The following is a 14,582-nucleotide window of genomic DNA, read 5'->3' as shown; positions in this document are numbered from 1 at the left end:
CTTGTGGGGGTTTCGTCACCTCACACAGGAAAAGTGCTTAGAGGGGGACCTGGTAATTACCCGTCACTCCCACTATTTGTAATGATTTAATTCTACTGTGTTGCCAGAACAGACCTGACAAGTGTCGGTTACAATACAACCAGCCTTTTATTGAGAGCTGTGACTGCTTATGGAGGCTGAAGAAGCAGAACCAGAGATTCTGGAAAAGTGTGATTCTTCAACAACTAACTGCCCACTTCCACCAGACACAAGAAGGACTTGGCATTGCCTGGACAGGGAATGGAAAAGAATGGCTCCCAACCCCTATACTGATGAAGACCCTAGAGATGGCTAAAGGTGATATTGATGGTGACATAGAGGGGACATTTGCTCCAAAGCCTAAAGCATGCAGATTCTCTCTGAGCTCACCACACAGCCTTCTCTTTATAGGAGCTGAACTATGGTTCCCTAACCAGATTTTAGGAGAAAGCTACAGGGCTCGATACCTGTATGCTTCCTCTTGCTCCCACAGGAAGGCGATTTGCTCCAACTTGCTGCTGACTTAAAAAGGGGAGCACCTCTAGGAATCCTAACTGCACCATTCTGGAGCAGAAGAGAAGTCAGAGAAATGCCAGATTACCCTTACTGTGCCAGCATTACCTTACTGAATGTGTCACTGTGCAAGGACCCCGAGACTATGGTGAGTGCTATTTCTAGGTCCTGGGGAGATCTAATGTAAGCCAATGAGTGTTATGAGAAAATTAGGTACTAAATGCCCTGGATTCTGGGTACTTACTTTCCCTGTATTATTTGTGGTGATTGATGATTGTCAACTCCAGAATCGTGGAAGAGACAAGTTCCTGGCCATGCCTTCTGTGTGGTTTGAATGAGAATGTCCCCACAGGTTTATATATTTGAATACTTGGTCCCACAGGCTCATATTGGTCCCAGTTGGTGGAATGGTTTGGGAAGGCTTGGGGGGGGGTGTGATCTTGCTTAGGGAGCAGACTTTGAGGTTTCAAAAGACTTATGGGATTTTCTCTTCCTCTGCCCTTGTGGTTGTGGCGTAAGATGTGACCTCTCGGCTCTGAAACCCTCTGAAACTTAAACCCTTTCTTTAATAAGCTGCTTTGGTCATGGTGCTTTATTGTAGCGATAGAAAAGTAAGACACCTGCAAAAGACCATCTTGATCATGCTGGCTGATTTGGGAGGAGCCATGAAAACGTGGGAAGCACCGTTTCCCACCCAGGCTTGGGACCTAGATGGGTATGAGAATAAAGATAGCTGTGTACCAACATTCTTAGCTCCCTGCTTACTGACTGCAAATACAAGGGGACAGCTGCCTCGTGTTCCTGCTTCTGTAACTGCCCCTGCTTGACTGCCTGTGCCCTTGGGCTGTGAGCCAGAATAACCCTGTCGCCCCCCCCCCCAAGTGAGTTGCTTCTGGCAGGGGATTTTATCACAGAACAGGAAAAGCAGCTCACGCGTTATTTCTCCCACATTTTGGAATGTCAAAGAAAGCACTTTGCAAAATTCCTGAAAAGAAATATATTGCTGATATGGTGGCCACTGTTGCCAGATAAGTCCCATCTTCAGTTCTTCAGCCTTGAAGCCAGAAGAGAAAGAGAATATTGCAATAGAGAACATGAGAGGAGATAAGGAAAAGCCGTCAGCGGTGCTTTCTGCACTTGTGGGATGTCAAAGGCTGGCCCATGGTGGGCTCTCTGGAGAATCTTCCAGTCTTTGTTCACCTTCTACTTCGGTAACAATTTTAGGGCTACTGTGGTTTTCTTGCTTAGAGGTTTGGAGCATCACTCGGGCACAGCTGCTTTCCGTGACTCTCCTCCCATGTAAAACCACACATTTTTGTTTTATAGTGCTGGGGATTGAAGCCAGCGCCGCATGCATGGCCTCGGCTGCACCATAGCCCCAGCCCTTGCCCGTTCCTCTCTGCACCTTTTCCTTCTACCCAGACTCCTCATACCATCGCTCGGCGACAGAGAATTAACCACCGCAGCAACCCTCAACCCTCCGCCTGACAGGAGGTTTGAGAAGGCCTGCGATTCCCCTCATCCTCCAGCTGTGATGCTTAAGGCTTGAGGCTTGCTTCGACTCTGGCTCCCAGTGTTCCACGGTGCAATTAAACACCAACTACCACTTGTTGTCATTGGCATCCTTCCTATCCCTGTCTCGCTTCCTTCCTCTCCTACCCGGAGCTGCTTGGATCACCTCCCAGATCAGCTACCTCTAACGTTCGGATGCTGTTCCTGGGTTAGACTTCTGTCCGAATCTAAATCAAGACCCAGGCTCTATTTCCAGTCACAGAGTCAAATCAAGGCTTTGGTCCAGCTAAATTAACAGCTGGCACAGAGGCTGTGGGGCTTCCCTCGGCCCAGTTCGAGCAAGGGAGACATAGAAGACAAGAGATGGGAAGAGACCTGGTTTTCTATAAGAATACCACTCTCCGTTAAAATCCAATACCTCCATTCTCCTCTGTTTCTCTACTTCCTTCTTGCCTGCTTGTCAAGGCTGGAGAAAGGCTTAGGCAGTGGGGAGGAACGGGGAGGGGGGGGGAGGGAGGGAGGGAGGGGTGTGATTGACTTTGCAGGGGTGGATCCACACATGAACTCTGAGGAACATATTCTTCTCAATTGTTAGTGCCTCTCATTAACATGTGGAATGCACAGGGCTCCTTACTGCCAGCCATGGGTCTTGGCACCGAATCTCAGGCGACAGAAGACTAAATCTCCTATAACGTCCCTTGAAGCTTACTTGCAATGTGAGGTTTTACTAATTAGAGTGAGCTGTGTGCAAACAGCCTTAACTCTGTTATCTTTAAGGCCAGAAAGTTCCAGGAACGACTTTCCCCAAATCATTCCTTTTGAAGCAACCCTCAAAAGTCAAGAGTGCATGTATTTTCGGGGAAATGTGATTAAAAAGACAAAGCCTGGGTAGAAACAGTGCTGGGAAGGAAGACCCAGAAATAAGTGAATGAGGTGCTGTCTTTTTCTCAAGGGCTCATTCAGATGCAGCAGGAAAGGTGAGGCTGTACCACGGGACTAATGTGCACAGTTTTAGGGTGCAAATAGGATGATTTGGTATGAGGCAAAAACGCGTGAGCCAAGGATGCAAAGAGATGCCCCTAGCAAGCAACAAACATCTCCGCTAACGTCAAGAAGCCAAGAGCCCACCTTGGACTGGACCGAACAAAACTCACAACTCAGGTAAAGCTGAAGAGCTACAGAAGGAGAATCAACCAAGAAAAATGATTGTTTGATGTGATGGGTTTTTATGTGGGATAACATCAGATATTAGAAAACATTTCTTGCTGGGCGGTGGTGGCGCATGCCTTTAATCTCAGCACTTGGGTGGCAGAGGCAGGCGGATCTCTGTGAGTCCGAGGCCAGCCTGGTCTACAGAGCTAGTTCCAGGACAGGCTGCAAAGCCACAGAGAAACCTTGTCTCAAAAAAAAAAAACAAAAGAAAAGAAGAGAAAAGAAAAAGTCATCTCTCATTTTCTCCCTGGAAATGTTCTTTGATGCTCATTATTAGGAAAAATGAGGACACCTGAAGGAACATTAGTCACTGACCTATGCATGTGTGACAAGCCAAGGAAGGCCACTGTCTCCTGCCTCTCACCCAGGGGAGAGAGTTGGTTCTTTCCTCTGCTTGCAGCCTCAGCTCCTGCTGGGTATCATAGCTTAACTATCAGGTCTCCTTTTTGCAGAGGTCTCCAGGCACTGAAGGAGCCCTCGCCACCTGTACCCAGGTTGTTATGTGTGTCTGCAGCCTCAAGATCTGGTGTGAATTGCCGGGGGAGTGAAGGACCATTGGCGTGAGCAGGAGGGCAAGTACAGACGGTGACTCCTGCATCCAGCACAGCTTGCAAACCCCGGCAGACTCAACGTCACAGCCTCAGGCATTTGACAAAGCAAGACTGGAATTTTTTTCATTTCCACTTCCAGACAAGAAACTTGGACATCTTCTTGGTTTTGCAAGTAGAGCTGCCCTGTGGGGTAGATGCTACATTCCCGTGCAGATTAAGGGGAAGAGCTGACATTTATGGGGGATTTTAGGGGCTGAAGAGAGGCCTCATCAGTTTGAAGCACTGGTTGCTCTTGAGGGGACCTAGGTTTGCTTCCAAGCGCTTACATGGCGCACGCACATCCTTGCAGCCAGAACATTCACATACATAAATCAAATAAATATTTAAAGAACTAAAAGCACTTTATACTTGAAAGCAGTCATACTAGGATGGACCTCTCGAAGTTCCAAAGGCATTGTCCCCTTTCGGTCCCCTTTGCTCACCTACGAGATTGACACTTCACTTCCTAGTAAGTTGGACGTGATCACTATAACTACATTTACAAATAGAGGGAAACATATACACTCAAATTGATAAATATATTCCCTGTAGATGAATACTGCTCATATTCTGGAGGGTTGTTTTGCCTTTTCCTTATACATATGTACATAGTTTGTTTGATACAGTCTCATCAAACTGGTCTCAAACTTGCTACTAAGCCAAGGCTGACCTTGAACTCCTGATCTTTCTGACTCTGCCTCCCAACTGCTAGCTTTAGAGATGTATACCATGGCATCTGAGTAATGACAAATATAACTGCCAATGAGACTTCAGTTATATGATAGGAAGTTTTTGATGATTCATACCTATGGACAATTTGCCATGCTACTGAAGTTTTAAAAACACGATTTTATTGACTCTGATATCCATCAGATATGTCGGCATCTATCCTGCTCTTCCATCTCATTAGTAAAGCTTCCTGAAGCTAAGGGTGGGCATAAGCACAAGTTTTCCTCAATGAGACACACAGTAAAATATTATGGGGACTGTGACAGGAGTCCCCTTAAATGGAGTGTGACTGTCTTTGTCTTTTTGTTCTGTCTGAGGTCTTGGAATGACTTCCTCATAGTAGTAGAAGGAAAAGGAGGAGAGAACAGAGGAGGAGATGGGAAGAGGGGAGAAGGGAGAAAATATCATATTTTATATCTAAGTATGCCCATGAGCGGCTTGCAAAGGTTTTAAGAAAGGCATGTAGGTTTCTGGCTGGACAGGGACTGAACCAGCTGACCTCTGTCTCTCCTCATAACTCAGTCAAAAGGAAGAAAGAGAATAAAGTCAGGACAAAGTTCAGTTAAGAGAAACATTCGAGAAACCTCTGTTTGCTAGTCACAGGTGGCACCAAAAAGAGTCAATACATCAGGAACCTGGTTTTGTCCACTCTGATTTCCAAGACAATCTGCAGTATTTGGAAGGGGGAAGCCTGAGACAGAGCAAAGCAGGTCTTGAGGAGGAGCATTGTGTCTTTGACCCATTCCCCATTCCACGTGTAGGGGTCAGCATTCTCAGAGCTCCAGAGCAAGCCTGGGCAAACCAAAGAGAAGAGTTGGATCATAGTATGGTTTTCCCAGGGCAGCCGTGTTCCCTTTGACAAAGTGGGCAATGGCTGACATTAATAGAGCCAGTTTTCATGGTCTGAAAGGTACTGGGAGTGGATGGCAGGCCAGGCTGTGCTTTAAGGGGAATTCTGCCTGGTGCAGCTATTTCAATAAACAAAAAGCCATCCCTGGGTTGTTACTTCATGGGGAAAGCCTTTAAAGTGTTATACAGCATGCCAGAAAAGGAAAAGAAAACCAGATTCAATAGATTGATAAAATGTTAGGTAGCATCTCATTGTCAGCTGAGGGCCACACTAAGATTTAAGGTGTGTTTGCCAATCGGGAAGAGAAAGAACCACGCCCAGATGAAAAATGAGGGATAAGCCAGGAGTGTTCAAACACGCACTCGAAAGGAGCAGTTGGAGAACTGGGCAGAGCATGTGGGGGCAGAGCGCGCGGGGGCATATTTAGCCTTGCTAGTAGGGGAATGCATCCCCTCACACACAAAATCAGGGAGTACTCAAATACTGGCCTGGGCTGGCCACTCTGCACCCTAGTACTGCATGGTCACCACACATGGGAGTACAATCTGGTGCCCTTTTCTGCTGAGCAAGTTGGCACACACATACTCTCGGATGCAGTGATGTCCCTTCAGAGGTTTGTACTTACAAGATGATCAGAGACGTGGACAAATATATAACATGCTGCTTGTAATAGCCTACATGTAAATTAATAGCTAATCTTAGGGCAAGAAACTATGTGACCATAAAAGAATCTGATATAGTAGAAGGGAATTTTCTATTATAAACAGTAGGCTGGAAAAAATGAGGGGAGGGGGCGACACAGAAACCTAAGGAGAATGGGCACTTCCTTCACATTTAGGTAAATATTATTTATGCACCCATACATATATGTACATATTATACACCAACATACCACAGTTTGTTTGCAGGAAACTTTTCTGATTATTTCATTTTCTGTGCATTGTTAGTAAAGTACAATTTGTGAAGAGGAAATAAAACATGAGTCTAAGAGACTTTACTAAGAATCTGATTGCTAAGTATGGCGGCACTTGTCTGTAGCCCCAAGTATGTGGGATGTTTTCAAGCACCCAACTACATGGGAAGTGAAGACAAGAGAATTCCCTGTTCCCAGGGGTTCAAGAATGACTAGGTCAGTATAAAGGTTTTGTCTTAGACACACATGTGCAAATGGCAGCACTAACTGGACTTCGCTGATTATAAAAGTCAGGTGGTTGTGGTGCACACCTTTAATTCCAGAACTTGGGAGGCAGAGGCAGTTGGGTTTCCATGAGTTCGAGGCCAGCCTGGTCTACAAAGTGAGTTCAGTGTCAGCCAGGACTGTTACACAGAGAAACTCTGTCTCAAAAAACAAACAAACAAACAAACAAACAAAAACCCCCAAAACCAAAAATCCCCAAAAAAACAGAAAACAAAAAAAGGAAGAAACAAGCAAACAAATAAATAAAATAAAGATAAAGAAATGACATGACATGGGACATATTTGGAGGTTCGGGGCTAGGGCATGCTAGAGGGAAGAAATGAGGTAAGATATGATGAAGAGATACGCATGAAAAGGAAATAGAGACACAAAAATTAAGAATGTTTTGAGAATCCAAAAACAATTGTTTAAAATAAAATGCAAAGGATGGATTGGGCCTCTTGGAGTAGGCCTGTGATCCCAGCTACTCAGGAAGCTGAGGCAAGAGGATCATAAAGAAGAAGACCAGCCTTGGCAACTTAATGAGACCCTGCCTCATAATAGTAAAAGTTAATCAAGAAACCTGGAAATGGAGCTCAGTGATAGAGTGCTTACCCAGCTTATGGGAGAGCCCAGGCTTGATCCTTGATACCACAATGGATAGATTCATATATAATAATGTTGTGTATTGGTCTAAATTTTTAAAGTATTTACAGGAATTTTGAAAAAAAAAAACCACAGCTATTGATTGGTATAAAAAAGTATAGTTGAGCATAATACTGTTCTAAAAATGTAGTAGCTCCCAATCACTTCAATGTTTTCTATGTTGAAACAAAAAATCTTATTAGTTTTATTTGAACTATATGAAAACAATACAACTTTATGTTGCATTACACCTAGGGGGGGCTGATGAAAAAGCCAAGACCCAAAAGAGATTTCCCACTATCTCACGTTTAAATACATTGTAAAGTTACAGCAACTAAATCATTTTGGTGCAACTTAAGATAAGACAGGATGAACCAGAAGACCAGGAGGGATCAAGTGCCCATGCACATTTACTAGGTGATTAAAGAGACAACCACCTGGGGGATGGAGAGACAGCTCAGTGGTTAAGAGCACTGGCTGCAATTCCAGAGGACCTGCTTTTAATTCTCAGCAGCCACATGACAGCTCACAACTGCCTCTAACTCCTATTCCAGGGGATCTGGCACCCTCACACAGACATACATACACACACAAGAAAATAAATGAATCTTTTTAAAAAAGAGAGAGACATTCAACTAACAAACTAGTGAGCTTGTTTAACACTAAACAATTACTAACACTAGACAATTAACACTAAAAAAAAAGAGAGACATCTTTGCATGGGACCCCTGAGAAAGTTTCAGGTTAACCAGACTGTTAAGTGGAAAGCGTTTCTCATTTGAGCAGTAAGGCAGTCTTCTAACAGTATAAGCAAATAAATTGTTAAAAAAGTTTATAAGATTTATTTATTATATGTGTCTGAGTGTTTTGTCTGCACACTGTATACACAACGTATGCATGCCTAACGCCCAGGGAGCTCTGAAGAGAGTGCTGGATCCCCTGGAACTGGAGTTAAGTATGGCTGTGAGCCACCACCTGGGTGCTGAGGAGTGAACCTGGATCCTCTGCAAGAGCAGCAAGTGCTTTTAACTGAGCCATCTCTCCAAAGTTACCCAAATTTGGATCTTAAAAGCAAACTTTGGTAGACTTAACCCAAAGAAGGCTTGAACCATTTGTTCAATGACATTGTAATAAGCAGGTAAAATACAAGCCGCAAAATACATTTGCTGCAGATACAAGAAGGGTTCCCGACTTCACTACAAAAAGAGTGTATACAAATCACTAAGAAGAAACAAATATTCCTGTAATAGCAAAAAGGCAAAAGCTATGACCAGGCTGAAAAAAAAAAAAGACAAATGCCCAGTAGCTACATATTAGTTACATACATAAAATATAGTAGCTAATATTCCTCCTCAAAAATTATAAAATTTAACTTTCTAGAACAATGCCTCTAGTTATCTATCAAGTTAGCAAAATGTTTTTTTTAATCGTCTATTTGTGTGCACACGACAGATGAATGCAGATTTATAGAGCTCTCCAATGGAGGAGGTGACAACGTGGACTGAGAAGTTTAAAAAGTTCATACGGTTTACTAAATAAGGAACTGAAGAAGCCCTCCAAAAGAAGCACTCAAGGAGAGCCTCCCAAATTCCTTATTTAAAAGACATGGATGTGTGCTGCCTACACTTTAGTTCAAAACACTCAGCGGTCCTGAGGCTGGAGAGATGACTCAGGGGTCAGAGCACTGTCGGACAGACGACATGAATTCCCTTACCAGCATCCACATGGCACATGGCAGCTTACAACCAACTGCTTGTAACTCAGGGGACCCAATTTCCTCTTTAGACATCCATGGTCCTGCCTCAGGCTAGTATGAACTAGTGTGCATTTGGTCACATGCAATGGCTGAAGGATGCAGGCTGCAAAACTCTAGGCTAGCAAGTTTGTTGAAATAATATATAAATATAGATTTGGGACAATATTTAACTGTATACCAACTGGAATTTTAAGGATGAAGAGATTATTGGGGTTTCCCGCTCCTTTATGTTTCATTTATTCCACAAACATTGACTTGCTGGATTGCCTTAATTATTTTTTCTGTGTTCCAAATTATGCTCAGCCATGTGTTACTGTGAAGTTAGGAAAAAGACACGTTTTTATAAGGGTCTACCAGGTGGAACTGACTTTTGCCAGTTGCTAAACATTTATCTACTAAAGACCTGTAAGCATAAAGTCTTGGTGGTCAATGGCAGTCATCTCAGCGCTTGGGAGATGAAGGCAGGAGGATCAGAACTCGACCCACTCTGCTATGTAGTAAGTGGAGGCCAGTGTGGGAAACAGGAGAGCCTGTCACAAACAAATAAACAAAGCAAAGGCTGGGAGGGAAGTTACTGTGTGCTCTTTCTACACCGTGAAAAAGATTCAGGGCTGTCCTCGTTTTGCTGCCTGCCCCTCTTCAGTGTTTTGGGGAAACCATACCTGTTCGGGCTCGAATACACACAAGTGTGGATGTGAGAGGGAGATTAGGGGGTCCCTTCTTCTCAGGATCCGTCAAAGGGATCCTTTGAGAAGCCTGACACCTCACTAAGTATTTTAAACTAGTAATCCCTAGGCACCCCCACAAGGACAGCAGGAGAATGGTCCTGTTTATGAGGCTGGAGAAGCTTGCCTCCGGCATGTTGAGCCTTGCTGGGGCTGAACCGCACCTGAGAAGAGGATGGCAGTTTGGGGCGGGAGGAACCTGGTGCGCTGGCCTGGGGGGTCGGGGGTCTTACCGCAGCTTGTTGGAAGGCTCCCTTGGTGTAGGTGCCACCACCGCGGTAGGTGATGGCCGGGATCTCGCGGCTGAGCAGCGCGCACTTGTGCTGGTGTGCCCGGCTGGTGGAGATGTAATCCACGCGCGCCACCACGTTGTTTTTGGACGAGAAGGTGACGATGGCCACGCGCGTGGCCGTGGACACCACGGGAAAGTCGGACAGCAGCTTGCGCACGAACTTGAGCTCGTTGAGGAAGTTGGTTTGGCCCACGCTGGACGACTCGTCCACCAAGAAGACGAGCTCCAGGCGGCCACTGAGCTCCCGCAGGCGCCGCACGCGGCTCCGGAACGCGCGGCCCAGACGCTCCACTTTGCTCCCCATCGCCTCCTCCTCGCCGGACGCGGGTGACAGGGTCAGTCTGCCCGGAGCCCCAGGCGAGGCCTCGGGGAACAGGCGGAAGCTGAAGTTGCGCGACGGAGCCAGGGGCTGGAAGTTGGTCCAGCCGGACACCAGTGTCAGAGATGAGCAACAGAAGGCCAGGCACCACCACATCGCGCTGGGGACCAAGCAGCGGCCCCAGGGAGTGCAAGGCGACAGTCCCTGAGAGTGCCAGAGAAGAGCCTGGCGGCCGGAGCTGCGCAGACGGGACCGGGATAGCGGCCGCGAGACTCAGAGCCCTTGCATGTGACACTGGGGACGGGATCCAGACTTCTCTGGCAGCTCGGGGGACGGACGGGACTCTGGAGGGACTGGAGTGCTCTGCTCCTTTGGCTCTCGGCTACTTCGTTTCTCTCCTCCCCTCTCTCTCCCGAAGCCTATAAAACGTTTGAAGGAAGGGGGCAGTGAAGCCAGAGTCACTTCCCTCCTTTTCGTCTGTCCTCTCTTTCCTCTCCCTCTCCTTCTCTCCTCTCCTCTCCCTATCTCTCTCCTATCTCTCCCCCCCCCCTTCCCTGGGATCCAGCTAAAGACTCTTGGAGATTCCATGACACCAGAACCCCTCGCCTGTCACGCTGTCAACATTCCCTCACAAGCGCACTGATTGATCCCATATGTCTGGCAAGGAGCTGCGGAGGAATTCGCTGGAGATGGATCTGGATACCGAGAGTGCCACAGTAATTGGAAACATTGTAGAGAGAAACACGCGGGGGGCTGGCCGGGTTGAAAGCGTGCCTTGAAAACTGCTTGCTCACCTTTTGGGCTTCTTTTCCACTCTAGGGGGTGGGTGGGGAGTGTCTAAGCCGCCCAAAGGGGATATTTGCATAATTCCCCAAAGGGCACAAACTCCTGAGAACCAGTTCAAATCCTGGGCTATCACAAATAACGTGGCGCCCACCCTGCGCATCACAAATGCAGAATTCCTGCACTCCTTTCCTGCATCTGATAATTCATGCATTTGTTGGTTCTTTCCTTCCTGTAGCAGTTTGTGATGTTTGATAGGTACCAAGAGGATGAGCAGGGGGAAAAACCGACGCGAACTCTGTCCTCTAGGAACTTGTAACAAGTAAAAGTGTCACCATCACCACCACCAACTCGACATCCACACATGAAATGTATATGCATGATTACATACTTTTCTGTGCATGCACATAGATACACATATACTTTGTGTAATTACAACTGGCCGTGGTTAAATATAAGAGCTTGGGAAGACAGATTTGATCTTGGCAAGGACAGGCAAGCCTTCCATGAGGGTGTGAAATTCATGGCGAATTCTTAACTATGAATTTTCTTAAAAGCCCTCTATTTTGATCTGATTCAGCAAATGGGATCTGTCTGGCATACATACCCTTGGGAATACCAGCTGTTACTTGGGATGATTTTTCCAAGTAAGCCCTCAAAGTACATGCATAAGGCACATACTTATTACATGAAAGGTGGGACCCTTGGTTAAAAGATTTCAGCTAAAAATCAGGAACCCTGTGTGGTTATATAAACCTCCATCACCTCTGGGTTTTGGCCCAGTGCCTACTTTTATTCTGCAATGGGATCAAATGACTCCGGAGTTCTCCTGGTCTCTGACAGGAGTGACTGGACTCCAACTCTCCTTAATCAACACGGGAGGTGTCAGAGCATGGAAGCCAAGGTGTTAGGGCTCTTGGATCAATTTCCCTGACATGAAATCCTGGCTTACTATTGATTGATTGTATCGCTTTGCCCATTTGGAAACTGGAGTAATAATAACATATTAAGGACTAAATCATAAAATCGTAAAACTTTTAGGAATATGTTCAGAACACAGCATGTACTCAGTAAATGCTGACCACTCACACCACTGCCTTTATTCAAGAATGCTCTCCAACAGAGACAGAGACCCACATTGGAGCACCGGACTGAAATCTCAAGGTCCAAATCAGGAGCAGAAGGAGAGCGAGCACAAGCAAGGAACTCAGGACCGCGAGGGCTGCACCCATACACTGAGACAATGGGGATGTTCTACCAGGAACTCACCAAGGCCAGCTGGCCTGGGTCTGAAAAAGCCTGGGTCAAAACTGGACCCGCTGAAAATAGCGAACAATGAGGACTACTGAGAACTCAAGAACAATGGCAATGGGTTTTTGATCCTACTCCACGTACTGGCTTTGTGGGAGCCTAGGCAGTTTGGATGCTCACCTTACTAGACCCGGATCGAGGTGGATGGTCCTTGGACTTCCCACAGGGCAGAGAACCCTGATTGCTTTTTGAGCTGACGAGGGAGGGGGACTTGATTGGGGGGGGGGGAGAGAAAGGGGAGGTGGCGGTGGGGAAGAGACAGAAATCTTTAATAAATAAATAAATTAATTTAAAAAAAAAAGAATGCTCTCCAAGACCCATGTCCAGAAGCTCTCGCTGACCGTCAAGAATGTACCAGCTTACGAAATCCTGAACTAAAAAGGGAGTGGGACTCTATCCTAGTCCTCCCAGTCAGACTACATCAGAAGAAAATGCAGATTTGAAAAATCGTTCCGGAGTTGTTCTGTGTTTACAAGAGGGACAAGGAGCGGGATGAAGAAAGATCTGGATCTTCTGAGAGGGGATAAGATCTCAATCAATTTAGAACTCTTTTAAAAAGAGAGTTTTTCCAGATTTCATCTATACCATGTTATTTAAAACACATCACTAAGAGCTGGCATTCTGGGTCCATGGCGACTGCTGCCTGCACTATCTTGTGTGTCCTTTACCCCCACCTTCAACAAAACCCCAGGGAGGTAGAGAGTTGCTTTAAGACCTTCTAGTTGCAAGCAATGAGCATCCAGCTCCTTCTTGTTTAAACAAAAGGAACTTTTGGCTCAAGCACATAAGCTGGGGAAAGGCCTGGGTGGTGAAGCCCGGCTCAGAAAGCCTTGGAAAATGAGGCAGAGTAGAGCCTTCCTGAATATAATAATCCCAGTACTTGAGAAGCTGAGGCAATTGGTTGAGAGTTCTAAATCGCAGGTGAGATCCTGCCACACACACAAACAAAAGAGCATGTGTGGGTGTTAGGGGGCTGGGGAAATGGCTGTGTAAGATCCCCGGCAGGCAAGCCTGAGATACCCAGTTCAGAATCACAGAATCCATGTAAAAAATGGTGCACAGTGATGTGCGGTTGCAATCAGAGGCAGGCAGATCCCAGGAACTCCTTGGCTGGCTAGTCTAGCTGAATTGGTGAGCTCAAGGCTCAGTAGAGACCCTAACTCACAGAATATGGCGGTGAGTGATTGAGGAAGACACCTGACATCAGACTCTAGCCTACACACACACACACACACACACATACACACACACACACACACACGCACGCACATGCAAGCACACACACACACACACACACTTAGAACCACTTCTGCATCTCTTTTTAAAAATATTTATTTATTTACTTTACATTCTGACCACAGTTTCCCCTCCCTCCTCTTCCCCCATTTCTTCCTCCCCTACCTCTCTCCTGTCCCCCAATCTGCTTCTCTTTACATGCTATACCCTTAGTCTCTTTTTTAATTTCAGATGAGATGAGAAAGATTCTTGCCTATGAGCTCCAATTTTGCAAAACCTACCAATACCATCACCTAAAGAAATGAATGGAATGAGATGGCTTTAATTCAGCTTCATGAGAGCAAGGACAGGCCCCAGGAGCATCCTGAGCTCATACACTTACAGGAGTTAATTGTCACCTTAGTCTCTTACATCCAGACCTTCCTCTTTAAGAGTAACTGAGTCCCCAAATTTCAGCAGAGCACAAAGACATCCACATTTCCTAGCCGTCTCTTGCAGTTGGATATGTCTGTACAACCAGATTCTGAGTTGGTTTCATGCACAGCTCCCAGAAATTCTCTTAAAAAACGAACAAAGAAAAAACAACAGCAACTTTTATCTGTGACTCTTCCACACTGAGCTCGTTTTCTCGGTAGAGCCTATAGGACTGGAAGGAGATGGCCATGGAGAGTGTGTTTTGGAGGGGCTGAATCTGACCCTCTCTGTTTCTTGTCCATCTGTTCCCTCCTCTGGGGTGCTCTGTTCAACACATGCAGCCAAGTCACCACAGGCTAACACCACGAACAATCAATCTATCATCCATCTCAACACATGTGTTGTGTCGAGTCAGAGAGAAACGCTGGCCTATACAAGAGCACAATGATAGGCTCAGGAAATGATAAAATATTAATACCACGTAGAAGAAGAACCTAAAC

General features: G+C 46.0%; 1 protein-coding gene across 1 annotated transcript in view; it reads right to left on the bottom strand.

Moving 5' to 3' along the window:
• Svep1 (sushi, von Willebrand factor type A, EGF and pentraxin domain containing 1) overlaps positions 1 to 11,075 on the bottom strand; it is a 148,890-nt gene extending 137,815 nt beyond the window's left edge. The window contains 1 exon segment of the mRNA XM_050163983.1: positions 9,961 to 11,075. Within this exon segment, the coding sequence (XP_050019940.1) occupies positions 9,961 to 10,494 (534 nt within the window). The 5' untranslated portion in view covers positions 10,495 to 11,075.
• Between the last annotated feature and the right edge of the window lie 3,507 nt (positions 11,076 to 14,582).

This window comes from Alexandromys fortis, unplaced genomic scaffold (assembly GCF_014885135.2).
Source record: "Alexandromys fortis isolate MF-2015 unplaced genomic scaffold, M_Fortis_MF-2015_v1.1 scaffold_18, whole genome shotgun sequence".
NCBI lineage: Eukaryota > Metazoa > Chordata > Mammalia > Rodentia > Cricetidae > Alexandromys > Alexandromys fortis.
The sequence above is the reverse complement of the archived record's forward strand: the minus strand, read 5'-3'. Positions and strand labels throughout refer to the sequence as shown.